Below are 26,615 nucleotides of genomic sequence, written 5' to 3' on the forward strand. Positions count from 1 at the left end.
TCCCGCTCTTATTCTCTATGATCCTTCCATACCACCAGCTCTCCTTACCAGTCTTTAAGAAATGAAGTAAATACAATGCCATTGTGGACTTTGCATTTTTATAAGAAATTTCAGAGATGACAGCATATTGCACTTTGTGGGCCAAATAAAACCCACCTCAGAACAGTCATTGCGGTGGGGAGTCTTCTTTCGCAAAAGTTTGATCAACACTGGCAAATTTACACAAAAGAGTTTCACTTTTGATGAACCAGCAATTTCCAAAGACAGTTTTGTTGAAAAATTCCCAACCAGCTGTATTCATATGAGGTGTACTGCCCTTGTGGTGTATAATCCCACTTGAATGATTTAAAAAAAAAAAAAAAACTTCAAGAAGCTGTTATCTCTGTTGCTAGTGGTTACATGGCATAGGCGATTGTTGAAATAGTTTAATGCATTTTTTTTTTCTTTTCCTATACAGATACCTCTGTTTCAGGTTTTTACAATGCTGTCAAAATAGATTTTACATTTGCTTTTCTTTCCAAGACTGAACTATAAACTAGCCCTTGGTAAATTTGAGATATATACATTTTGGAGATTAAATTACTCTGCACAACATGCACTAACAAATTATCTAAGGTTGGCCAAGGTGTACTTTCTCTACCAGAGTGGACTTTTACATTTTAGGAGTTCCAAAGTTCGTGGTTTTACTGTATTCTGAACCCGTTATGTAAGAGAATAAAAGCAAAAAGGATATATTTGCAACATGATACAAAATCTATCATTTCACATCTTAAAGGATGCAACTACACCGAAAGAATCTATGCTAATGTTGATTCAGTAGGTGGCACTCTTTCAAGTCAAATCTGAACTGATGCAGAAAAATGGTATAGAAGAACATTGTAGCTGCAGGTATTATCTTTTAGATATACTGTATTTTTTCTCATGCCCTAGGCACTTGAGAATTTTAGAAACCTCATGGCAGGTTTTGTAAGAAAGCATGGCACCTTTTAACCCTGGTGCATGGAAACTGAACAAAATTCACCCTGTAGTTTCAACTGTATGTGCTCTTCTTCCTGTCCCAAAGTATTGCTGCTAAGAACTATTAAACAGTCAACCTTTCTAGCTCCAGAGGTGATCGCATTATTGCTTGGTATGGTTTGCATATTGGTTTGTTAATTAGATGCTTTGGGATGAATTGGGAAATGGGAGATTCTCTTGGGTTCAAATCTCACCCCAGCTGGTAGTGACCAAGAGTTGGCACCATTCACTGGTTTAGTCAGTGGCTTTTCTGAAATGAGTGGTCTCCATCCAGTTCTTAGTAGAATGGAGTCAACAGTTTAAAAAGCTTTCTATCATAACTGTTAGAAACAAACAGTTGTTTGTTTCAACACAGAGACATCAGTGATCAACATATAGTGCATGACTGCTGGCTGACCAATCCAGGTTAGTGTTGGGACATATTGGCAAGATAGCAGGGGGAAGCTCACACTGGCCCTGCCCATGGTATGTCTGTTCTAAAAGTACAGTTTATAGGGATGTCAACCCTGCATCTTAGATGAGTACTAAATTCATTTAGAAAATTTTAAAGCATAAAATACAAAAAAACTAAAAAAAAAAAAATTCTCCTTTGCTATTGACTTACGTGCACTGAATTACTAGAGCATGTCAGTCTAAAATTCCAGTGTATGTCACTTTTTTACCATGTATCCTTAACACCTTTTCACACTGCAAATTATAGTTGTACAGTAGTAATAAATAAGATATAAATTATAAATGTACATGCTAGTGTAACCCACACACCATCTGGGTGTGGTGTTCCGTCCCATCTAGTGGCACCTAGACCACTAAAATGAGTCTGCTCGACAGCCTTCGCTAAGAGCCAGTTGGCTTTTAGCTCATACTGTAGAGGCTCATGCACTAAGCTCAGGTGGTCCCTGGTTTAATGCTGCCCGCTGACAAATGGGGTCTGTCGGCGTTAAAAGTGGGGGTTCGTCCAGGATTTCAACTGGGAAGTCTCTGAAGCTCGGGACACACTTCCTCATTTAGGGGAAGTATGGAACCTACACACCGCCTGGATGTGGTGTTCTGTCCCATCTAGTGGCACCAAGACCATTTAGAGAGAGAGACTGAGCCTGCTCTGCAGCCTTAGCTAACAGCAGATTGGCTTTTAGCTCATGCACTAAGCTCCACAGGTCGCCGATTTGATCCTGCCCACCAACAATCGAGGCCTGTCAGTGTTACACTAGCACTTTGCAGCCTGTGGCAGTATCACCACAATGAAAAACGTGACAGGTAAGGTACAATGGTACGATTTTCACCTCCCTGAAGCAGGCAGCAGCAAATATGAAAAGTTATAAGAAGCTTTGGTTATATTTTTCCATTCATCCTCAATATTTTTCTTGACTGAATATTTCATGATATTTAAAATGAACCAAAATGTCCACTTTACTACCTCTCTGAAATTGTCTATTAAGAGGTTGGAAAAATATACTTCACCTTATATAGTCCATTAGAATACCAGCAGAAACTTATTTTGAAGGCTATAATGAAATTTAAGTTAGTAGAATAAAGCTGACAGTACAGTAGGCATCAATAAAGGTACATCAGTCTGTAGCCAGTGCAGAAAGCTTCACTTTTTTCTCAGCTGTACATTTCAATTATTCCACAATAGAGTGAACATACACTCTTGTAATGTGAGTGCAGTCTAACATAAGTAGGGCCCTTCATTTTCAGTTTTTATTTTATTTTATTTTTCCTGGGAATTTATCAGTTTATTACTACAATAAAAACAGATGAAAATCAGTGAAAAAAACTATTAATGTTTGTGGGTAAATATCAGGGTTTATTTTGGTGGATGGAAGGACAGGGTGGAAAATATTCAATAGATTAATGCTTTGATGAATGAAATTTAACGTGATTTGGTGCAGAACTAAAGCAGAACTCAAAACACAGTGCCACCTTTGAGTTTAACAATACATCTAATCCCCAAATAAAACTTTTCATTTGAATAAACAGTTTACTGTTGTAGACTTAGAACTATTTCCCTATAAATATTTACATTTAATAATTGAGCCACACCTTTGCAGCACATACAGTCATCATCATTCTTTTCTCCTGTTTTTTTTTTAGACTTCTAATACTTCCTTGTGTTCTGACACATATTCTGATATAGATTTTTGTTTTCTTCCCATTTTAGTGTGTCAAATCTTTCAACTGTTATCGGCTAACAGCGTGAAATGTGTATGTGGTGGGCATGATATCCATCAGTACATTTCAGAGCTTGTGTGAATGCCTGTTTTGTTTACTGTGTGTATCCTCTAGACTAATACATAGCCTTACTTCAACAGGCAGCTTTGCATATACACACAGACTAATGTATTCTTGTAATATCTCTCTCATGCAATGTATTGTATTTTCCTAATAAAACAAGTTATTTTTTATATATTTGAATGATACAAAAGTAGGGTGAAAAATCAGAAAAAAATATTACTACTTTTTATAAAACCTAGGATTTTTTCAGTTAAAATCGGTTTACAGATAAGGCACTAGACTGGTATTCCCAGTTTTGCTACTAATCTGTTATGTGACCTTGAGTAAGTCACTTGAACTGTCTGTACCTCTTGTTTCTCTTCACATCCTTTGTTTTTTGCTATTTTGATTAGCTGTTTTGGTTAGGGGTTGGTTCTTGCTATGTGTTTGTACAGTGCCCAGCAGAATGAGGCCTCTGGATATTACTGAAATACACACAGTGGAAATAAGTACTGATTATACACCCAAATATATACAAATTATAATTATGACCTGTAATGGGGTGGAGATGAGCAGTCTTTTTGAAATAGATGAGAGAAGGTTAAAGCAATATCAGTGACAGGCACAGATAGTACTGTAACATGAGGTCCAAAAAAGCTAGTCTAGTTATAGCTTAGTCCTTTATTTCAGCGAGATGAATCACAGCAGTGCCTGCACCTCTGCTGTTATCTGCCTAGATACCTATGTAGCCCTAACAGCTGTTGGATGAGCATCCCCCTCGCTCAGATGGGGTTGGGGTAGTGTGCATTATGAAAAGCAGTAGTAAAAGCTCACAAGTTTCTGGGGAGTCTTCCCTCTGTTGTAGCTTGTTAAAGTTCTGAGCACAAACAACTACACTAGAGGCACATCTACACTGCACACTCCTTTCGGGGCGGTGGGGTGTACGCTACATGCCCCCACAGCATGGGTATGAATAGCAATGACAGTGTAGCACTGCTTAGGTGGGCAGAGTAAAGAAAGGCCTGAACCCTATGGGTATACACTCAGGTATGTACTCTGCATGGCTCTCTACTCTCCCAAGCAGTGCCTCCTTGTCTACACTGCTCTTTTTAAGTGTGTCGTGTCCTGGGGGAAGGCAGCGGGGAAAGGCTCCAATGGTTCCCTGCTGCCAGAGCTTTTCCCCACTGCAGGGAAAGATTCCTGCACCAGGGAGCCGCCAGAGCCTTTCCCCATCACAGGGAGAGCTGCCTCCCCTGACCCCTGCGAAAGCCTTTCACTGCAGTGTGTGGCTAAACACCATAGTGTCAACACAACTATCTTTTCACTGCAGCATGTAGCTACAGATAGGCTACATGCTGCCACAGGTGCTGTGCTGTGTAGACATAGCCTAGGTCAGTGTGTCTTTAGATTGAGGCTCCCACCCTATAGGAAAAACCACAAGGGAAGGTGACTATCCTCAAGGTCCATGGAGTTCAATGTGGTGTCACATAGGTGCTGGGACCCAAGGAGGAGTTCTCTTTGCAGAAAGGAGAGAACACTGCACTAGTTACACTGTTCACATTTAGAAGGTTATATTCATAGCCATACAGGTAAGATATTTTTTTTCTTCTTTTAAATGAAAGGTTAGCTTCTTCAGAAGCTGATGGCCCTTTCCTTTCAAGGATACCTTACTACTTGATAAAGGAGAATGGATTTTTCAAGCCCTGATTTTAAGCACTCACAGTTTATTAGTTAATTATTTAGTTCCAGAGAGAAAACCACTTGTATGAACAGAAAGGTCAAAAAAGGTTCTCAACAGAAATGTATAAAGTCTTGAACTGAGTCAATCTGGAAAAGAGAGTAATTACTGTTCCACATTTAAAATAATTGTACATCACCCTTACCAATGATACCTCATAAAGGTGTTCTGAAGATTAATTAGATAATGTTTGTAAAGCACTTTGAATATGAAAATGGATACATAAGTGCTAAAGGTGATTACTTTGGGGGTTTAATATTTTTCACAAAATCTACTTCACAAATGTAACACAGAACATTTTTGTTTGTCCTAGGTATTTCTGTTTTCCACAGAATTCCAAATGCAAATAACATTTGTCAAAATGTATTGTAAAAGTATCCATAACATCAATTACTCACCAGCACATGTCGGTTACTTGCCAACAAAAACATTCCGTTTCTTACTACTTAACGTGATAAATGAATAGTTGCTGTACACTCATAACTTTTTCATGTTATATACTGATTTTTCATATAAGCAAACATCCACTAATGCTCAAATCCACTCTAATACTGGTGACTCATCATCCTCCCAGCATCCATAACTTATTTTTTCCCCACTAATTCCGCCATTTATATTGTTTGTTCAGCCCTTCATTGCTGATCTAGAAGACAACTTTGGGAATGATGACCCAGAGGAACGGAGGAATATATGCAGCAGAGAGCCATCCACTGCTGTGTCAGCATGGTTGCTGAAGCAAGTGAAGAATTCTGAAAGACTGATTTAGCCTTGTCTCCAAGGTTTGTAATCAGATGTATCGTTTTTCCATTCATTCATAGACATTTCTCACTGTGTTCACCATGAGTGCTTAATACTCCCACTTCTCTTGTTGTATCACATTAGGCTGGAAAAAAAAGTTGACTTTCTGGTGTTTCTGCAAGGCAGTTCTATCAGCCCAATCAAACTGAGTATAGGCCTTGAATGTCTTACAAAATTGGATTACTTTTAGGCCTCACCACTTTGCTCATTTCAGCTCAGACTGTGGAGCCTTTACTCATCCTAGAGTACTCACTCACTTAAGTAGTCCCACTGGTTTTAACGGAACTAATCATATGAATATATACACTATTGTGTGTTAAGGCCTCCTCACTGTAGCCTTAATCACACAATAGTGTATATATTCATATGTGTAGCCTCACATTGTTAAGAGGGTTTCCATTGGGTATCAACAAAGGAAAAACCTCCTGAACAACTGGGATACACAAAAATCTGTTCAGCTCTTCTGCATGGTCCTTTTTTCAATTAAATCCCCATCGTGAAAGACACAGACCCTCAGTACCGTACACTGTGTATTCTGAGTACTGTGAGGACAATGGCCTTGCCTCTGTCCTCTGGGGTACAGTGAGGACAATTTAAACGTCTGATTGTCTTTTAAGAAGATCTGACTTGTTTTAGTGGTATTCCCATGTTATATACAGACAATCGCTCCCAAGCCAATATTTATTTAAAAAGGCAAACCTTTTAACTGTGCAGTAGGTACTACTAGAAAATAGCTGATATATAGAGGTTTGTTCATCATTTCACATTAGAAAAAGATGTATCCTGTGAGATAACTTGGTTGGTTTCGGTCAACAGATGTCCAGTGTTTCAACTAAAAAGGAAAGAAGAACTCTGCCAAAGGAAAATGTCATAAATGATCTACCTAGACTTTTTGCCTAGAGTGAATTGTGAAAATGAAAAGAAATGACAGCTCCAGTCTAGCAGACCTGTACTCAGAGAGCTAGAAGAAAAGTGTTCCTTGTAAGAGCATCCAGTTAAACAGAAAGCTGATTAAGCTAAAGGGCTTCTTCATATTCACAGTATAGCTATAGATGTGGAAGACTGAAAATTCTGCCCCTGTATCACTCCTCATTTTGTAACTTTATAAAGAATTTAAAATAAAAATTTCGGAGACCCATTATAGACAAATACTGCAATCACATAAGTCATCCTTTCATTTATTTCCACCATGGTGGGTGGAAAAGGAGGAGTTAGTGACTTATTGAGATAGAAAGAAGGGCAAATGGAAAGTCACTTAGGGCAGTGGTTCTCAAAGCCGGTCCGCCGCTTGTTCAGGGAAAGCCCTTGGCGCACAAGACCGGGACTTTTTGCAGGTTCGGCCGAGGGCAGCTCCCACTGGCTGCGGTTTGCCGCTCCAGGCCAATGGGGGCTGCGGGAAGCAGCATGGGCCAAGGGATGTGCTGGCCGCCCTTCCCACAACCCCCATTGGCCTGGAGAGGTGAACCGCAGCCAGTGGGAGCTGTGATCGGCCAAACCTACAGACGCAGCAGGTAAACAAACCGGTCCAGCGCACCAGGGGCTTTCCCTGAACAAGCGGCGGACCGGCTTTGAAAACCTCTGACTTAGGGTATTTCTACACTTACCATTTAAAGTGCAAAAAGTCCCTTTTTTGCGCTAAAACCGCAGGAGCATCTACGCTTGTTAATGACTTTTTGCAGTGAAACTCAGAATTTTTACCGCAGAAAGAAAACCACCTTCACGAGAGGCATACAGCTATTACCGCTGTTCTTTCTATGCTGCTGTGAAAGTGAAGACACGTTCTAGCAGTGTAAACACCCTTTGGCCTCCGGAGGATATCCCACAGTTCCAAAAGCGACCACTCTGGCCAGCACCTCCGCTGCTCAGACGCACGGACATCCGCCCCTCCCCTTGTAAGCCCCAGGAAGTTTGAAGCTCCCTTTCCCTTTGTTTGTAGACATGGCGGGGAAAGCAGCCAGACAGCAGGAGGGTTTAAAAAAAAAATGCCACCGAAGAAACCAGGGCAGGGCAGGGCAGCATGGGTCACTGAGCAGGAACCCCGAATGCCTTCCACTCACCCCACCCTTCCTACAAGACCTATCGAGAGAGCTGCACTGTGTGATAGCTGCCGTACAGCACTGCTCTCATTGGCGATGGAAGTGCTGGTAGTGTAAACACTCTCTGATGCCTGAGGAATACGAACCAGCGCTTTACTTTCACTGGTTCCCTATCACCGATGAAACTTACAGTGCAAAAATTCTGTTAAGTGTAGACATACCCTTGAAGACATGGGGTCTGATTATTATTTGTGCTAATCTCCCTTTACACACTCTGGCAGTGGGTGCAAATTACTGTTATATCCATTTTACAAACCATTTGCACCATCAGAGCAGTAGAAAGGGTCCTTTGTGTACATGAGAATGAGTCCCACTTGAAGTCCAGAATGGAAAAATGCAGACATTCATTGCATACTGAGTATCAGTAAGTAAAGAAAAGCTTTCTCATAGGTAATAGAAAAAGGTACCATAATGGACACTCTTGAAATGACTAGCTTTAACATACTTGTTTAAATATATTCAGATGAAGAACAAATCAGAATGGTCTTATTTTTCCTTCCACTACTAATAATTCATCACCTCGGGTGGGGGGGGGGAGGGGGGGGGGACAGCTATATAGGATACTTAAATATGGATCTAAGTACCTAACTTTAAGCACCCATTTTGGATCTGTTAAATTGGGGGTTTATAAAGAACCATCTTTCTACCCCTTCCGAAAACCATCAACCTGCCTCTGTATTGGGGTGATTGCATTCAACAGGTGTTTAGGATTGGAATTCAAGGGGAACTAGCACCACCAAAAATGCTACAGCTACCTCTGAATGACTCTTGTATTCCACAAATAAGTGGCAGCGGCTCACAAAGCAATCTTTTTAATTCATGAGGACATGCAAAGAAACCTAAGCATTTAACTATATGTGATGATTAATGAAACATTTTTTCTTCCTCTTTACAATTCACTGATTGGAAGTGAAGTTGGTCCTTACCCAGAGGAAAAATATATATACTCTTTCCCAGCCTTATAAATTCATAAAGGATGAATATTAGGCTTTCTAGTGTCCTTTTGAAAGAGAAACAGAGATCCAACAGTGACTTAGGTTTCAAAAGTAACGACAGTATGAGAACTCAGAAGAGAACACTAACATTGGGGAATAAATTTAGCTTTTTGAAGTGAAGAGCAAGCCACTTCCCTTCCGCTTTCCAACATAATTAACATATCCAGACTGTTTTACTGAGGCTGGGCTATGTGTAGGATGCTCAACTACACTGGGTGCCTACAGCTCTCCCACAAATAACTTGCTAGTGGTCACATCCCCTCCATACCCGTCAACTATTCATGGCAGTGGCCGTGTCCACTTATAGAGCCCTGAACTATTTTCTGAAGGTAGCAATTTTATTTAACCTTCAGATAATTTGATGGTTCAGACTTACTGGGCAGAGCTTTCTCTTTTTAAAGCAGTTCTGCCCTCTGTGGTTGATGGATAGGCAAAGACTTTTCAATTGATTTCAAGAACTCTAATTTAAGTATTCTTTATAGAATCTGCTCTTTCAAACTCGCCAAATTCGCCTTAGATAAATAGATACATTTACCTCAGTAATTTCCTATACAATTCATATTATTAGAAGAGTGAAGATTGATGTAGCCATGCATGGCTGTTATTAATTCATACATTCTAAGGCCAGAAGAGACTATTATGATAATCTAATCTAACCTCCCGTATAACTCAGGCTGTAAGTTATCTTGTTAAAAATATACAGCGATTCCCCCTTAAATCTTTGCCTTAGATAAATAAGCAGGGCCGCCCAGAGGATTCAGGGGGCCTGGAGCAAAGCAATTTCAGGGGCCCCTTCCAGCGGTGTAGCCAGGTGGCGCAAACGGGGGAGCGGACATAAAAAAGGGTGCCAGCCGTTTGTACTTGGCAGCGGGTCCTTCACTCGCTCCGGCTCTTCGGACCTGAAGGACCCGCCGCCGAAATGCTGCCGAAGACCCGTACCGCCGTCGGGTGAGTAAAAATTAAAAAGGCACCAAAAAATTAAAAAGGCGCCTCTTGTGCTCAGTGGGAGAGCGGCCACTGCCCCGCTCCCCCGCCAGGCTACTGGCCCCTTCCCTGTCTCAGACCTTAGACCTTCTTGTGGGGGCCCCTGCGGGGCCCGGGGCAAATTGCCCCACTTGCCCCCCCACCCCACCCCGGGCAGCTCTGTAAATAAGTTAACTTTAGTATGGGCAGTATTTCCTATCCAGCAGTTACTGTAGGGGAGGATATATTACCAGTTGTTGGAAACATTTTGTAACACTGACCAATATGTTTTCTCCCTCCACCACCACTAACTTTATGCTCAAAATAACTGAATAATTTTTGACCAAACTTTAAAAAACAAAACCTCAGTTAGAGATAAAGCAAGGAAAAGTTCATCCTTAAAGGTAAATATTGAGAGTTATAAGCCACTGGAAAGAGTAGGCTATGATGGAAAGTGTTAGGCAACCTTAAATATAAGCTTTTCTATACTGTTCCACCTATATTTATATTTTTTATAAAGCAAAGAAACATGTCTAAAATCATGATGGCCACTGTACTTTTATGTTTTGTCCCTGTCTCCTACCTTTTGATTGTCACTCGATTTGTTTGTTTATATTGTAAGCACTCTGGTGCAAGGGGCCATGTTTATAGATCATTTAGCTCAACAGGGCTTCAATCCTGATTGGGTCTCCAGGCACTACCATAATACAAAGAATAAATATCTCTATTAATGATGAGGTAGACTTTTCTGTTTATCTAAGGCATAGTGTAAGACTGACCACTGTACATTATTAACAATACTTAGCCATTAAGTACTGTTTTTATATAATACTGAATTAAGTCTCAACTCCACTATGAGATACTGCATATAACAATAATAATATAGGTAAATATTTTTGTAATTTTAGAGGAGGAGAATTGGAAACTGAGAAGTTAACTGACTCACCCAAGGGCATAAAGGGAGGCAGTGGCAAAATGAAGATTAGCAATCAGGAGTCCCTGGCTCGCAGGACTAGGCTCAGACCACCCCTCTGTCTTAAAAGGGAAAATATACTAAACATTAAGGTATGTAAAATTACTAAGTGGTGTTATCTCTTATTCCATACATGTGTGGTAGTCAATGACCCAAAATGACACTCTGTATTAAGCCTTAATTTTAATGGGAAGCATTCCTCAGTACTCACATTCAGGGGTGGTGAGTTGTATGGGCCCATGTGCCTGGGCTCCAGCAAATTCAGGGCCCCGGGGGGCCTGGCTCCACCAATGTTCAGGGCCAGGTCTCTCCCCCAGCCCCGCCTGCCACCCCCGTACACCTCCCCCAGAGCATCCCCCAGCCCCTCCTGCCACCATGCATGCCTCCCCGGAGCATCCCTGCCTGCCCTGGGCAGCAGGCAGCTGCCCCCTGCAGCTCCCCGCTGCGACCAGCTACAAGGGAGCAGTGCCGGGGGGGCAGGCTGAGGCAGCTGCTGCACCAGAGGTGGGAAGGGGGATGCATGACAACTCCCCTTCCTTGGCAGGTGACTGCAAGGGCGGGGGGGGGGGGAAGGAGGAGGGAGCAGGGGCTTATCCTAGCTGGACCTCCTGAGCAGCAGCCTGGGGGGGCTTGGGTGAGTGTCGTGCTGGGGGGGGGGGGGACACCCTCTCCCCCGGAGCTTGCTGCTGCCAGTGGGGAGAGGACTGGGGGGAGTCCTCCTCTCTGGGCCCTGGCCTCAACTCCAGGGCAGCCTGCCTGCTGCTCTCCAGGCTCCTCAGCCCCATGCCCCACACCTCTTCCCGCACCCCAACCCTCTGTCCCAGCCCAGAGCCTGCACCCGCACCCAAACCCCCTCCCAGAGCCAGCACCCAGCACTCGAAACCCCCTCCCAGAGCCTGCAGCCCTCCCACACCCAAACTTCCTCCCAGAGCCTGCACCCCAAACCCCATCCCAGCCCTGAGCCCGCATCCAGCACCCAAACTCCCTCCCAGAGCCAGCACCCTGCATCCCCTCCTGCACCCCAATCCTCTGCCCCAGCCCCCAAACTCTGTCCCAGAGCCTGCACCCCTCCCACACCCAAACTTCCTCCCAGAGCCTGCACCCCAAACACCCCCTGCACCCAAACTCCGTCCCAGAGCCTTAGGCATGTTTGTGAGGGGGTGGGACTTGGACCCGTTCTGGGCACCACCAAAAATTACACAAACCTGCCGCTCCTGCCCACATTAGTAGTATTCAAATAATCTGTACTAGTCTTAGGCCTTGTCTACGCTTGTAGAGGCATGCAGGGTATGTGTAGCTACACACCACAGTAAAAGGCAGGCTGTGTCCATGCTGCTGTGTGTAGCTACACATGGCAGCGAAAGGCTCTCGCAGTGTGGAGGCTGCAGGGAAAGGCTTTGGCAGAGGGGAGCCACTCCCCCAGCTTCCCCTCAGCCAGGGGCTTTCCCCACTGCTGGAGCTTTTACCTCCAGTGGGAAAGACTGTGGCAGCAGGGAGCTACCTTAGCCTTTCCACTCTGCCTCACCACAACCAGAGCCTTTCCCTGCAGCAGGGAAAGTCTCCAGCAGCTCCCTGTGGTGAGGAAAGGTACATACCCAAAGGTTCGGTTTGTCTGCACTCTACTTGCCTAAGGAGCGCCTCACTGCTATTTATACCCATGCTAGGTTGACGTGCTTTGTCTGTACTCTACACGTTGCCATAAGTGTAAACATATCTTTAAAGTGCTGTCATTATTGGTGAGTATAAAGGAAATATCAGAGGAACACGACAAAACTGCTGATGCTGAGGTTGACAGAGAAGTTAACATTTTTAATAGTGAGTGACACATATGAAGAATGTTAAATGGTGCAATATTAATATGTACAAAATGGGCAAAGTATATTCCAAATGCCCATGATACAAAAGTGCCGTTTGGTTGCCAACTCAAACATACTACATTATGCTGCAATTCACTGGGAATGCAAACAGAATGTGTGGTATGCAACAAGGCTTGTTCTTCATGGAGCAACAGTGGAATGTGCAGGACCCTTAGCTATTGAAAACAAAGCCATAGAGCTGTTTCAAGAGATTCCTAGCCCACTGTTGGCAAAGTTTCAATTGTTAACAGTGGCTCTGTCTATACCAGGAGAAAGATACATTGCTGAAAACTATTGTCATCAGTGGGCCTCCTCCTTTTCCTCAATTGACTAGCAGGGAAGAGGTTTAACTGTTGTCACAATCTCAGTTTGTTCCACCCTTTCCCCTCGCAGTAAGCCTGGCTGCTTTGCAGTACCCATGACTGAGACCACATTGTTTACTACAAAGGTGCTGGAAACTGTTGTGTCCTATTTACCCTATCAGTTGTTACATTTTCAGTGCCCACTGAATGGGTAGGGACGAGGGAAGGAGCCCACTGATGACAAAAATTGTCAGCCACTGGTCATTTTCCTACACAGATAAGGCCAATCAGAACAGGCTGTCAGATCAGATGGAAACAACTTATGGTATTCACTTCTATCAAAGTGTTCACCGCCATTGGAGCCACGGCATACAAAATACTTATTACAGGCACCAGGTTTGCAGAAAGAATAGATACTCTGTCAATTCACATTGGAGCTCAAACTTTAATTTTGCTGGAATCACGTTAAGTATTTATAGGTCTCAAAATATAAACAGACATTTGTCTGTGAGGTGGTTTTTTTTTTTGTTCATAATACCTACTAAAACAATTTTTAAACAAAGACATTCTCCCACTGCATTTGTAATGGGAAACTAGAGACGAATTTAATGTTACAGATTGTGCAACACCTGGATAACCATAAAATGAAACTTGCTATTTAAAAAAATGGAGCAAGGTTCATAGGCTTTCATTGTTCAAACAGAGGGAGGCAAAAAGTAAACAAATGATGCAAAATAAACTGAATCCTAAAGTAAGATTCTATGAATTCCTTCAGGTAAAACAGAGATGTTAGTAGTAAGTTAATTAAACCACAAGTAGACTTTTAAAATATATATACAATCATGCAAGTACCATGTTTTCCTGCAAATGTAAAAACAAAAAACACAAACCATTAAATGATCATACAACAACCACTGTACTTAGCTATGCCACTGATCTGCTTTTCACTCAGATCTTGACATTCATATATATTTTATACAGCTGCTCCTTACCAGCTCAAAGCCATAGCAGGCAATCTTCTAAAATAAACCCACCACAGTTGTGAAGAAAGTTAGAAATAGGTCAGAAATGACCAAAGCTGTATACTATTTTAGCAAAGGATGGCAAATGCAAAATCCAAAAATAACTGGACTAGTTTTAAAATCTTCCTACAGGCATGAATATAATGACAAGTGATTCATCCTGCTGGAAAAAGACTATGCTGTCCAGAGAAGGAAACTTCTTTAACTCTTTCAGTTTTCTATTCTAGAAAGTTTTCTTACTACCTGTTGGAATCACAAGACAACCTCTGAAGATCAAGACTGGAAAGAGGGGGACAAAGCATAGTTAGGCTTAGACTTTCAGCGCCCAATAACTTTTCACACACCAGTTAGAGCTAACACATAGTGGCCCTGTTGCTGGCTGTGCTCCTAACTTACTGATTCCACAGAATAACATAAGAACTGATATGCCAGGCAGTGGCAGTGCATGTAAAGAGTAACACTAGTTCTAAATCAAGGATGTTCTGAAGCCCTGATTCAGGAAAGAACTGAAGCATACACTGAAGTCCCATTGAATCCAGTGGGATTTGAGCACATTGTTCCATTGACATCAATGGGATTTATTCACGTGCTTAACTTTAAGCACTAGCTTAAGTGCATTCCATATCATCAGTTTGGTCAACCAGCTCTAAGAAGTTAAGGAGTTGCATCAACAATAATTTACAGGTATAAAGCTAAAAACGGCAGCAAAATCAGTGAACATAGCCAAATAAAGAATCGATCCGCATTATGGTAAATACCCAACCCTCTTTCAATTATAGTTTTAAATTATTTATTTGCTATTTTGAGGTTATCTACTTCATCAGAAGTCATATCTGAACATCCAAATTAGTTGAGCTATTCTCTAAAGTTCAAAATGATAACATTCCACAGAGAAAAAATCTGCTGCATGAAGCCAGCTATTGGGACTATATAGTAAAACCAGGGATAACACTAAGACACTAGGAGCACAATTATTTTGTGTATAATTATAATTTTCTATTAAATTCAGAGTAATTGGTACACAGAGAGACAGTGACTGTCAACTTTCAGAACTGGCAAATACGGTCAGAATTTTTAAAACTTAGAAAGGAAAAAAAAAAGCTTCATTCAAGTGAGGGGGAACCACTGCTTAATAGTTAAATTGCTCATTAAGTTGAAGGTAGTCACAGAGAGACAGTTCTCCCCATCCCTCCCTCTAGTCGACATTTATGCAGCCATTTCAGAATCCATAAACTACAAAAATCAATCCTGTCCATTTTCCTCCCGAGTCCTGACAAACAAAAATGAGGCAAGACTCAGCTCATCTTGGAGTTATTTAAAACACTAGTTATGAAAAAGCCACTGCTTCTATCAAAACGGCAAATGAACAAACATGCTAACTGATGCAGATATGGAATCCCAAAACCACACTTCAATTCCATCAGCTAATGACTGGCAGATACCTGCTGTACACTGGGTCAAACAGAACGGCCTGTGTGTGTGATGGCTTTGAGGCAGCCTTAAAAGATTCCAATCACCTGATTCTTCTGGGGCATTTTTTTTTTTTGGGGGGGGGGGGGGGCTGGGGAGGGAAGTAGAAGAGTGGGCCAGGCCTTTAACTGCCTTTTTCATACTGTCCATGATTGACAAGAACAGTATGAAACAACGGTAAATCATGGTAAGTTTGCTGCAGCCTGGAAGAGTGGGAGCTTTCACACCCACTCTACCCCGAGATAGAATTCTACTTGCTTTGCTTGCAACCAGAACCCATGGAGAAAAGGAGTGCCAGAGAGGGTGGGAAGAGGTCACGCAGAATGTCACTCACATTCTCTTTTCTCTTTAATGGTGGGGCAAAAGGGGCAGACTGAAAGACTTTGTCTCAAAACCCCATGATGGCAGAAGAGGGAACGGCTTTAGTAACATCAGTCTGCAGCAAAAGCTCTCTTTGCAGGCCTCCGCCTATTTTGTCAGTCCTTTCAGGAATAGTCTTTTTAGTGATTCCTGTTCCCTTATTAGCCTGAGATACAAGACAGTGTTCAGGTGATCTATACAAAGGCAGAAGGGGAAAGATGGTAGAACGTCCTAGAAAAATATTTCTTTGCAAACCAAAGCTACTGGAGTTGAGGGAGAAGAGGGACAGTGATGGTCTGACTATGGGAAAGGAGATTAAGTGGTATCTTCTTTCCAGCAGCCAGGAGAGAAAGAAGGGACTCCCCTATCACTACCACCACATTTGTTTGTCTCTTTCAATTTGAATATAATATTTTGTCCTAATGGTTTTTTTAAAAAAATATCACGGGACATGCAATAATAAATTATATTTTTTGTTAGTCATTAAATAATGGGAAGAAGTTTGGATTGTTGATTTCTTTAAGTTGGCAGTCCAGCCCAGTCTTGATTGCCTGAATAGCATAAGAAATATCAAATAAATTAGAATACTCCAAGACTGGGATAGTCTAGGAATTTTCCAGTACAATGAACAGAGCTTGGGCAATATGGCATAGTTTCGGGGAGTTTTCACAAATGATGTGATTTATGACACATATGGACTAGTAAATATTCAGTACATGGCTATTTTAGGGAGATTTCCAATCAGTTCCACCATGTCTATATTACTAAATTGGTGAACTGTCTCCTAACATCTTCTAAAATATGTGAAAATGCAGTCTGCTTGTAAGGTTAGAAACCAGGTAGTCATATTGGCTTAAATCTCAGAGGATAAGTCCTGGCCTGAACAGACAAACTCATGCTCAAGATAGCGCCTAAAAAAAGCAGCGTGGGTCTTGTGGAAGCTCAGGCTAGCCACCTGAGCTCGGATCAAAGGGTTTGGGAGGGCTTGGACTCAGGCAGTTACTTTGAGCCGCTGTCCACGCTGAAACGTCCACACTGCTATTTTTGTGCTCTAGCTTGAGCAGATCTAGCATAAGTCTGCCTATCCAGGCCAGGAGGCAAGCCACCAGCTGTAGTATAGACATACTCTAAATATCTATCCCCCAGTATAAAGGTGAATAATAAAATTAGCATAGTTTGTCTTCGGGAACTGCCTAACGCACCATTTCTAGCACCAGCTCTACCAACCAAGTTTCTCACTGGAGCAGCATTTAAGAGTGGCAAGGAAAACCCCATCAGAGAAACTAGTCCAAGACTAAGGGATAGCTACTACACAATCACTGACCTTCAGGGAACCTCCATTATGGACAGAACTAACAGTGAGATATAAGAGCATCGGAAATCACCTTGTCAAATAAGGGCGTAGCCTTTTCTTTTCAAGGAAGACTAATCTTTGCTGTGTATCTTATATTGACAACCAGAACACTGGAATGTATGTGCACTGCAATGAGGATTATTTACTATCTGGCCATTCACCTACTTTATTTTTCTTCAATGTCTGTTGCATCTATGAATCAGTTTTGCAAAATAAAGTTAGAAAATGGGATGTGCTTGTCATTGACACTGTTAACACAAAGTCACTTACTGTATAACTTTATATATTTTACTCCCAGGCTACAGAAATATGAAGAAAACATTAGAAAATTAGGCCTACAAATGACAAGTAACTTAAATACTGTTTTGTAAGGCATATTATCTGTAAGTCATACTGCTTTTATTCTCTCGCCTTGACTTTCAGCTTACACTGACATCTGCATTTACCATTTATTATCATAGTAGCTAGACTGTAGCATTGCACTCTTATCTTACCCAGAGGTGGGCAAACTAAGGCCCACGGGCCATATCCGGCACGCGGGACCCTCCTGCCCGGCCCCTTCCCTGCTGTCCCCCGTCCCCCGCACCTCAGCTCACTGCTCTGCTGGTGCAATGCTCTGGGCGGTGGGGCTGCGAGCTCCTGGGGCGGGGCAGCGCAGCTGCAGAGCCCAGCCTGACCCAGTGCTCTGTGCTGCGCGGTGGTGTGGCTGGCTCCAGCTGGGTGGCTTGGCTGTCACGCCGCCAACCGCCAGTGCTCTAGGCAGCGCGGTAAGGAGGCAGGGGGGATTGGACAGAGGGCAACGGAGTTTGAGGGGGTGATCAAGGGGCGGGGGGTGTGGATAGGGGTCGGGGCAGGCGGGGACGGGGAACAGGGGGGGTTGAATGGGCACAGGGGTCCCAGGGAGGCAGTCAGGAAGGAGAGGGGGGGTTAGATGGGGCGGCGGGGGGGGCGGGGGGGGCAGTCAGGGGCAGGGGTTCCAGGGGTGGTCAGGGGACAGGGAGAATGGGTGGTTGGATGGGGCAGGAGTCCCGGGGGGGGGTGGGGGGTGCCATCAGGGGCAAGAAGCAGGGGGGGTTGGATAGGGGTTGGGGGCCGGGCCATTCCTGGCTGTTTGGGGAGGCACAGCCTCCCCTAACCGGCCCTCCATACAATTTTGGAAACCCGATGTGGCCCTCAGGCCAAAAAGTTTGCCCACCCCTGCTCTTACCCAAAGCACAGGTTGGCCAGCATCAACTACTGATTCAGCATCATGTGATGAGCTGTTGAGCAGAGTACTCTAGGACACTACTAAGTGAAAAAAGTTAAAATGCTGTTTAGTTTTTTTCATAACACACATAAAAATCAATCAATAGACCCCTTCTAAGTCCATTGGCCTGTAAAGAAAGCAGGCTTAATGTGAGGTACTTTTCTATTGCTTCATGTAGCAGGGTGGACACCCGCTCGGGCCCAGAGGGGTTTCAGATAGCCCTGGGAGAGGGCTGTTGTAGAAGGAAGGCAGCAGGACTGATTGGGGAAGGCTGTGGGCCAGAGACCCACAAGACTCTCACTCTAGCTCTGAAAGGGAGGGACCTGGCTGCAGAGACCTGAATAGAGGACCTAGTTTGGAGCAGGGCTGGGGAAAGGCCAAGGGAGCCTGGGAGCTCCGGCCTGGGAAAGCCCCAGGCTGCAGGCCTGGTAAGATCTATTAGGTACGGGGGTTGCATGGGCAGCCACTGGTAGGCAGAGGCAGCAGGTCCAAACCCAACCTTGCCTGTGATGAGTGGCTCATACTGCAGTCTGCCCCAGGGCGCGGGAGCTAACTGGTGACTGGCAGGAGCCTACGACTGAGGCGAGGTAGGGATAGTGGGTGGGGGGGTTCCCCTGGGAGGGGGAGACCCAGAACTGTGGGGTACTGCCAGGAGGCAGCACCCAGTGAAAGGGGCACTGGGGTCCTGGAAGGGACACAGGAACCAGCAGTAAGGCGAGACACCGGCCTGAAGAGGGCACTCCGGAGGCTGGAACGCTAATTCCCAAGGACAACAAGCAGGAGGCGCCACCGGTGAGTCTGCGCCCCGTGACACTTCAAATACCTGACACATGCTTTAACGCAGTATCGTTGTAGTCGTGTTGGTCCAAGATATTAGAGAGACAAGATGGGTGAAGTAATATATTGGACAAACTTCTTTAGGTCAGAGACACAAGGTTTTGAGCTTACGCAGAGCTGAAGAAGAACTGTCTGTAAGCTTGAAAGCTTCTCTCTCTCACCAACGGAAGTTGGCCTAATAAAAGATGTTACCTCACCCACCTTGTCTCTCACATAATGCCGTTAATGCATTAACACATTAAGGTATGCCTGTTTGGCTAAAACCCTGCATAGTGCTTGGAAATATGGGCTACAGTCACCTGTCGGTTTGAATAACCCAAACCCAGCTTTGTTATGTGATATCAGTGTTACCTACATCATTTGAAATTTAAAAGCAGAGCTTCCCTCAAGTTCTCTTTGATTATTTCTCATATTTCCTGTTCATGTCCAATAGCAAAGTCACTAAAGGAGGTCTATCAGGGAGAACAGATACCAGGTAATGGAAATTACTGGGCAGAGTCTGTAATGCCAATGTTTCATCTTTAATTCCAAAAAACAGAACACAGATTATTAAATAAAGTATCTTCTTACCTTGTTTTTCCCCCAATTTTCTCCATGTTAATATCAAATCTGTGATACCTAATCAAAATGATTCCTGCTTTGCCTTCTTTTTCCTGTACCAATGTGTGCATTACTGCACCTAATATACATTTCTGAAATGTATCTTCTCTAAACATAGCTGATAAACCTAGAAAGAAAAGATAGTCACAGACAGGCAGGAACAAAACATTCACCATGGTAAGTGTATTACCTTTAGCTGGGTTTACTTTTATCCCTGACCTATACAGCATCTCCTCATTCTGCCAGTCCCCATTCCTGACAACAGTCTTGAATCCATAGAAAAGAATTAATGCAGCAGTGGCATAAAAAATCAAGTTCTTCAGAAAGCGCTTTTGGGCTTTGACATAAAGGGACCTGGCACCCACTGTAATCAGCAGGCAGAAGCCCATACTAGGAATATAGAGTACACGCTCTGCTATTACAAAGCCTACATAGAAAAATAGGTTTGTGGCAGGAACAAAGGGCACTATTAACAAAGACAGAGACAGAAGTACAATGTTCTCCGTTGAAGGAAGCTGAGGTCTCTGGATTACATGTTTTTTTATGCCATTCTCTTCTTTTGAGGCAAAGCTGGACTTCAGCTCCAAACTCTTGTACTCCATGTCTGAGTGGCAGCTATGCCCATTAGTATTCTGCTTGCCATTCATTACAGTTTTCCCATTGCATTCTCTCTTATTGCTGGAACTCTTCAAGCTAGAGTAGGCAAGGAGGAGGAGTCCAGCATAGAAGGCCACAGTGTGTAGATTCCGCCAGTCACTGGCTGTTTTAAGAAGAGGCACAGCATCCATAGACCAATCAAAGCTGAGGGTGTCCGGGCACAGCAACAGCCAGAGGTTCTTGGTCGGTAAGTAAAAAAAGGTCAGAGTGCGTGTAAGAAAACTGTCTGAGTCAGCTGCTGGGTTGTCAGAGTTGGAAAAACTTGGTGGCTTGTTGCCCATCCAGTACAAGCGGACACCCAGCAGTGCAGTCCCCCAGAAAGTCAATAAACCAATGCTGAAGAAAAGGGACAAATTCTTCCTCTGAAACCAAAAATAAAGAAAGATTCATCAATAAAAATTAACATCACAGACTTTAATTCATAATGATGAGTGTTGAAACCACTTTGTAAAGTACAAAAAGAACATGACATATCAGAGTTGGGATTATTTTTAGTGTGCTTTAGTTTCCCACACATGCACCATGGGGCTCTCTGTGCCTTTTTAGCATATGAATCACAGAGATTTGAGAGTCTGCTACAGCCTGTAAACTATCAAGAGCTGGATGTTTTTAACTCAGTCAGTAGAGGCTCATACTTCTAGATCCAGAGGTGGTGAGTTCAATCCCTATTACCAGTGACCCCCCCGAGTCGTTGTGTTATACTTTGATTATCCTACCCTGGAGAAATATTCTGTGGGATTCAAGTTTATTTATTTATTTATTTATTTATTTTTACTCATTCTTTGCTCCTGTTTGTGGCTACATATTTACTGTGCTGTCCTCATTATTGATAATAATTGAATTTACAGCTTGTGAAAGGTGCTGTCCCAACAGCACTGGAAATTGGAAGTTTATCCAGTGCAAGTTTCCCCAGTGTACTTCATCTGGAAAAAGTGAAGGGAGTTTGCAAGGATACGAGAGTCTCAGATTTCATATTTGGTGTCTCAACTGAGACTGCTACAAACGGAGTCACTTTGCGATGACGTTGTTTGAAACGTGGACACCTGTGTTTTAGGAACTGAACTGAAGTCACCAACTTACGCCTAACAGCCGCTAGATGAGGCGCACAGCATTCAAATCAGTGTTGTAAAAGGTGAATGGGTTTGAATGATTCATCTCTTCCCCATTCCTGAACCCACCCGAGTATGTTATCAGCCAGATTTTGCCATATCTTTAGGTGACGCTCTACTTTATGTTGATTTTATGCTGGTGCAATTCTGTCTTCTTCAATGGAGTTACTGTGGCACAGAACCAATATAACAGACACATTACTAGTTTGACACATATCAGTTTGTGTTTAGGGCTGATGATTCAGTGGAAACTGATTTACTGAAAGGTCATTTGGAACTGTCCACTTCACTGCTTAGAAATGTGAGCTCCATGAAGTGTATGGGGTAAGAGTACTATTGCCTCAGAAAACAAGATGGAGCTCTTAGGGTATCCAACACAGATAAAATAAATGAATTTTAAAAATTAAAAATAGAACAGTGATCTATTTATAACCAGAGCTAGCTAGGCAAAAATTTTCAGACTAATCTGTACTTCAAAATTGCAGATTTGGATTGACAAATATTTTACAAATTTGTGTCAAATTTGCCAAATTGTTTCAGTCAAAAACTCCCCAAAGTAAAAGTCAAAATGTTTCATTTTGACATCTGTGAAATGAAACATTTCAATTCTGATTCAAAATTTGTTCTGAATTTTACTTTATTTCATTTTAGAAAGTAAAAACCTCAAAAAATGAAACAAAGCATTTCATTTCAGGAAAGACATAACACTGCATTCAACCCAAAATGTGATTTTACTTTTTTAGGTGACAAAAAATTCAGAAGCTTTTTCATTTTAAATCAATCCAAAACAAACTGTTTATTTATTACATTTTTGGGTTGGTCACTGAACCAAAAAAATCTGTTGTTCACACTGCTCTAATTCGGAGTCTTTGTTAAGGAACTTCTTGTTAGCTAAATAATTCCAGATGTTCTGTAGGGATTTTGATGTCATTTTCCATGACTATAATAGTGTCATTTTAATTTTGTTAGAACGTACTCTCCGTATTTAATGCTATGTATTCATACCCTTGTTGTGCCCTGGCTGTTTGGTATTCAGGATTTCACATGGTCTTACATCTTTCAAATAGTTCACTCTTGTTCTTTCTGGGGAAACGTTCCCTTGATCTCATGAACCATAGGTATTTGCAGGGCTTAGTTTGGGGCCTATTGTTTACAGTTTCTGTATATCTACAGGCTACTGGACCCCTTCTTATATGACATGGTTTTGATCATCATCATCATCATCACGTATCTGTTAATCACATGCAGATTTTTATTTCTTTTTAAAGATTTATTTAGGTTGCCTATCCAAGAATGCCTATCCAAGAATATTTCATGTAATGTAGATAAATTCACCCAGGGAGGAAATGGAGGCTTTAGCAGGGAATAAACGGATTATTTTATACCATACTAGTTCCTGTATTTGAGATCAGTTACTTCCACTTAAAAATACTGCTTCAACTCTGACGAATTCCAAAGTCTCTTTTGAGTCCATATATTTCCCTGTCCATCCTGGATATATTAGATTTTATCTATTTAATCTCTCTAGAAATCAGCAAGTTCAGCAGAGACCAAAATATAGGTCTACACTTTATGATTTATTTATTCCCAGGCTAGCCTACTGTAACAGCCTACTTTTTATCTGCCATCTAGATAACACATCAAATGAGTAGCAGAATGTTATCCTCTTCGCACTCATGTTATGCTTTTATTTAGGTGGCTGGACTGGTTATCACTAGAACTGAAAATTGAGTCTATATTTTATTAACAAAGCTTTTCAAATCCCAGCTTTGTTGCATTTATAGGGTGGTGCTTTCATTTATGCCCCTCACTTGTAATTGGGTGTTCAGCTTCTGATTTGTCCGTTCATCCACTATCATTTCCCTCTGTAAAACCGCATACTTTTCCTCCTTAGGCTCAGATATGTTGGAACTCTTTTTCTACGGACTGTGTGCACAGCCAACTCTCAATTCTTAAAGTGACCTACAAAAGAGGAAAGTAAATTGGGTTTGTGCCCTTTTTGCTCTCTTATGAAGTATAAAGGAGGACTGCAAGGCTTTGCATTTTTTTTTTTAAAAAAAAGAAGAGGCTGGGAGAGGAGGGTGTGCTGCTTATTTTTGAATTAGAAATTCCGGTCATGTCTATACTGAAGACTAAAGAACTAGCAAGATTAAGACATCCCAAGTACTAAGCTAGTGAAACTTGATTGAGGGGGAAAATGAGCTCTCTCAGATTTTTGGGACTGCTTTGTTGTATTGTTTGTTTTCTTAATACCTATTTAACTAAAACAACTGAGGGGAAATCTCCCTTAAGTCCCACAACTGACCCCCTTCAGTTAAGTCCAAATTTCTGAGACCCCCCCCCCAACAAACCAGTGAAAAGTAGGTTTGAAATTCTTTATATTTAAGATAAGAGAAGCAGAACCACCCCCACCATCTCCAAAAAAAACTTTCAGGTCTTATTCATACATCACAAAACGGCAAGAGTGCAAAAACTCTCCCTTCCTCTAAACTCTATTTTTTAAGTAACCTTTACATCTAAACTAGGGCCGTCAATTAATCGCAGTTAACTCACGCAATTTACTCAAAAAAATTAATTGCAATTAATCGCATTTATAACAATAGAATACCAATTGAAATGTATTAAATATTTTTGATGTTTTTCTTCATTTTCAATATTGATTTTAATTACAACACAGAATACAAAGTGCACAGTACTCACTTAATACTATTTTTATTACAAATATTTGCACTGTAAAAATGATAAACAAAAGAAATAGTATTTTTTCAATTCACCTCATACAAGTACTGAAGTGCAATCTCTTTATCATGAAAGTGTAACTTACAAATGCAGATTTTTTTTTTTACATAACTGCATTCAAAACCAAAACAGTGTAAAACTTTAGCGCCTGCAAGTCCACTCAGTCCTACTTCTTGTTCAGGCAATCACTCAGACAAACTAGTTTGTTTACATTTGCTGGAGATACTGCTGCCTGCTTCTTATTTACAATGTCACCTGAAAGTGAGAACAGGCATTTGCATGGAACTTTTGTAGCCGGCGTTGAAAGGTATTTGCATGCCAGATACGCTAAACATTTGTATGCCCCTTCTATGCTTTAGCCACTATTCCAGAAGACATGCTTCCATGCTGATGATACACATTAAAAAAATAATGTGTTAATTGAATATGTGACCAAACTCCTTGGGGAAGAATTGTATGTCTCCTGCTCTGTTTTACCTGCATTCTGCATATATTTAATGTGCTGGGTCATCATCCGAGACTGCTATAACATGTTCATTTTAAGAACACTTTCATAGCAGATTTGACAAAACGCAGAGAAGGTACCGATATGAGATTTCTAAAAAAACCAGCTACAGCACTCAACCCAAGGTTTAAGAATCTGAAGTGCTGTCCAAAATCTGAGAAGGACAACGGGTGGAGCATGTTTTTAGAAGTCTTAAAAAGCAACACTTCAATGCGGAAACTACAGAACTCAAACCACCAAAAAAGAATATCAACCTTTTGCTGGTGGCATCTGGCTCAGATGATGTAAATGAACATGCATCAGTCCACACTGCTTTGGATCGTTATCAGGCAGAACCCATCATCAGCATGTCCTCTGGAATGGTGGTTGAAACATGAAGGGTCATATGAATCTTTAGCGCATCTGGCATGTAAATATCTTGCAACACCAGCTACAAGAGTGCCATGTGAAGAAGAAGTTACTCACCTTGTGCAGTAACTATGGTTCTTTGAGATGTGTGTCCCTGTGGGTGCTCCACTCTAGGTGCCGGTGCGTCCCTGCGCCAGAGATTGGAGATTTCTCGCAGCAATACTCAGTCAGGGGAAGGGCGCACACAGGAGTTGTCTCGTGCGGCCATTGGCACCTCCTGTAGCGTGCTCCCCCGACCGTCCCTCCATTCCTTCTCTACCACAGAGCTCGGCTGTATGAACTCTGAAGTAGAGGGGAGGAGAGTGGGTAGTGGAGTACCCACAGGGACACATATCTCCAAGAACCATCATTACTGCACAAGGTGAGTAACTTCTTCTTTGAGTGGTGTCCCTGTGGGTGCCCAATCTAGGTGCTGGTAGAGCAGTACCCCACCAGGAGTGGAAGGGGTTCGGAGTTATGTATAAGTTTGTGATGAGAGTACTGTAAGGCCAACAACAGAGTCTGAGACAAGACCTTGGGTGATAGCATAATGCTTTGCAAAAGTGTGCTCTGATGACCAGGTTGCAGCTCTACAAATATCTATTAAGGGAACATTGTTCAAGAGTGCAATTGATGTCGCCATGGCTCACATTGAGTGGGATCTGATGTCCATGGGGGGTTCTTTGTGATGCAGGTGGTAGCAAGTTTGAATACAGGTAGAGACCCATTTGGAGAGTCTCTGGGTCAATACTGTAGAGATGAATAGTCTTGGTGACTTGCGGCATGGTTTAGTTCTGTCCAAGTAGAAGGCTACGGCCCATCTGACATCTAGCATGTGCAACGTTGCTTCTCGAGAGTCGTTATGTGGCTTGGGATAGAAGGCAGGTAAGTGTATGGTTTGGTTAATATGAAAATTTTAGCCACTTTGGGCAAGAATTTTGGGTGAGGACGTAACATAATTTTGTCTTTGGTAAATACAGTGTACGGTGGTTCAGCCATCAGTGCTGCTATTTCACTGACATGTCTGGCAGACGTGACTGCCACTAGAAATGCAACCTTCATTGACATATGAAGGAGCGAGCAGGTTACTAGAGATTTGAAAGGTGGTCTTGTGAGACATTTGAGCACAATATTGAGATCCCATGGTGGTGCAGGTTGGCATACTTCTGGGTACATGTTCTGTATACCTGCTAGAAAGCGCCGTGTAATCGGGTGAGCGAATATTGAAGCCCCTTCTATCTGTGCGTGGAGGGCTGTAATGGCAGCGAGGTGTACTTTAATAGAGCTTATAGCTAACCCCATTTCCTTCAGTTCTAGTAGGTAGTCTAGGATCATAGATAGAGGCGCCTTGGTTGCATCCAGCTGTTTTTGCTGACACCA

General features: G+C 42.4%; 1 protein-coding gene across 2 annotated transcripts in view; it reads right to left on the minus strand.

The window, feature by feature from the left end:
• The window catches only part of TMTC2 (transmembrane O-mannosyltransferase targeting cadherins 2), a 366,556-nt gene that overhangs the window by 131,959 nt on the left and 207,982 nt on the right, over positions 1–26,615 (minus strand). For both annotated transcript variants that reach the window (XM_037885700.2, XM_043547034.1), the window contains exon 3: positions 20,029–20,857. In XM_037885700.2, the coding sequence (XP_037741628.1) occupies positions 20,029–20,857 (829 nt within the window). The remainder of the gene's footprint in view (positions 1–20,028; positions 20,858–26,615) is intronic.

Source organism: Chelonia mydas, chromosome 1 (genome assembly GCF_015237465.2).
Source record: "Chelonia mydas isolate rCheMyd1 chromosome 1, rCheMyd1.pri.v2, whole genome shotgun sequence".
NCBI lineage: Eukaryota > Metazoa > Chordata > Testudines > Cheloniidae > Chelonia > Chelonia mydas.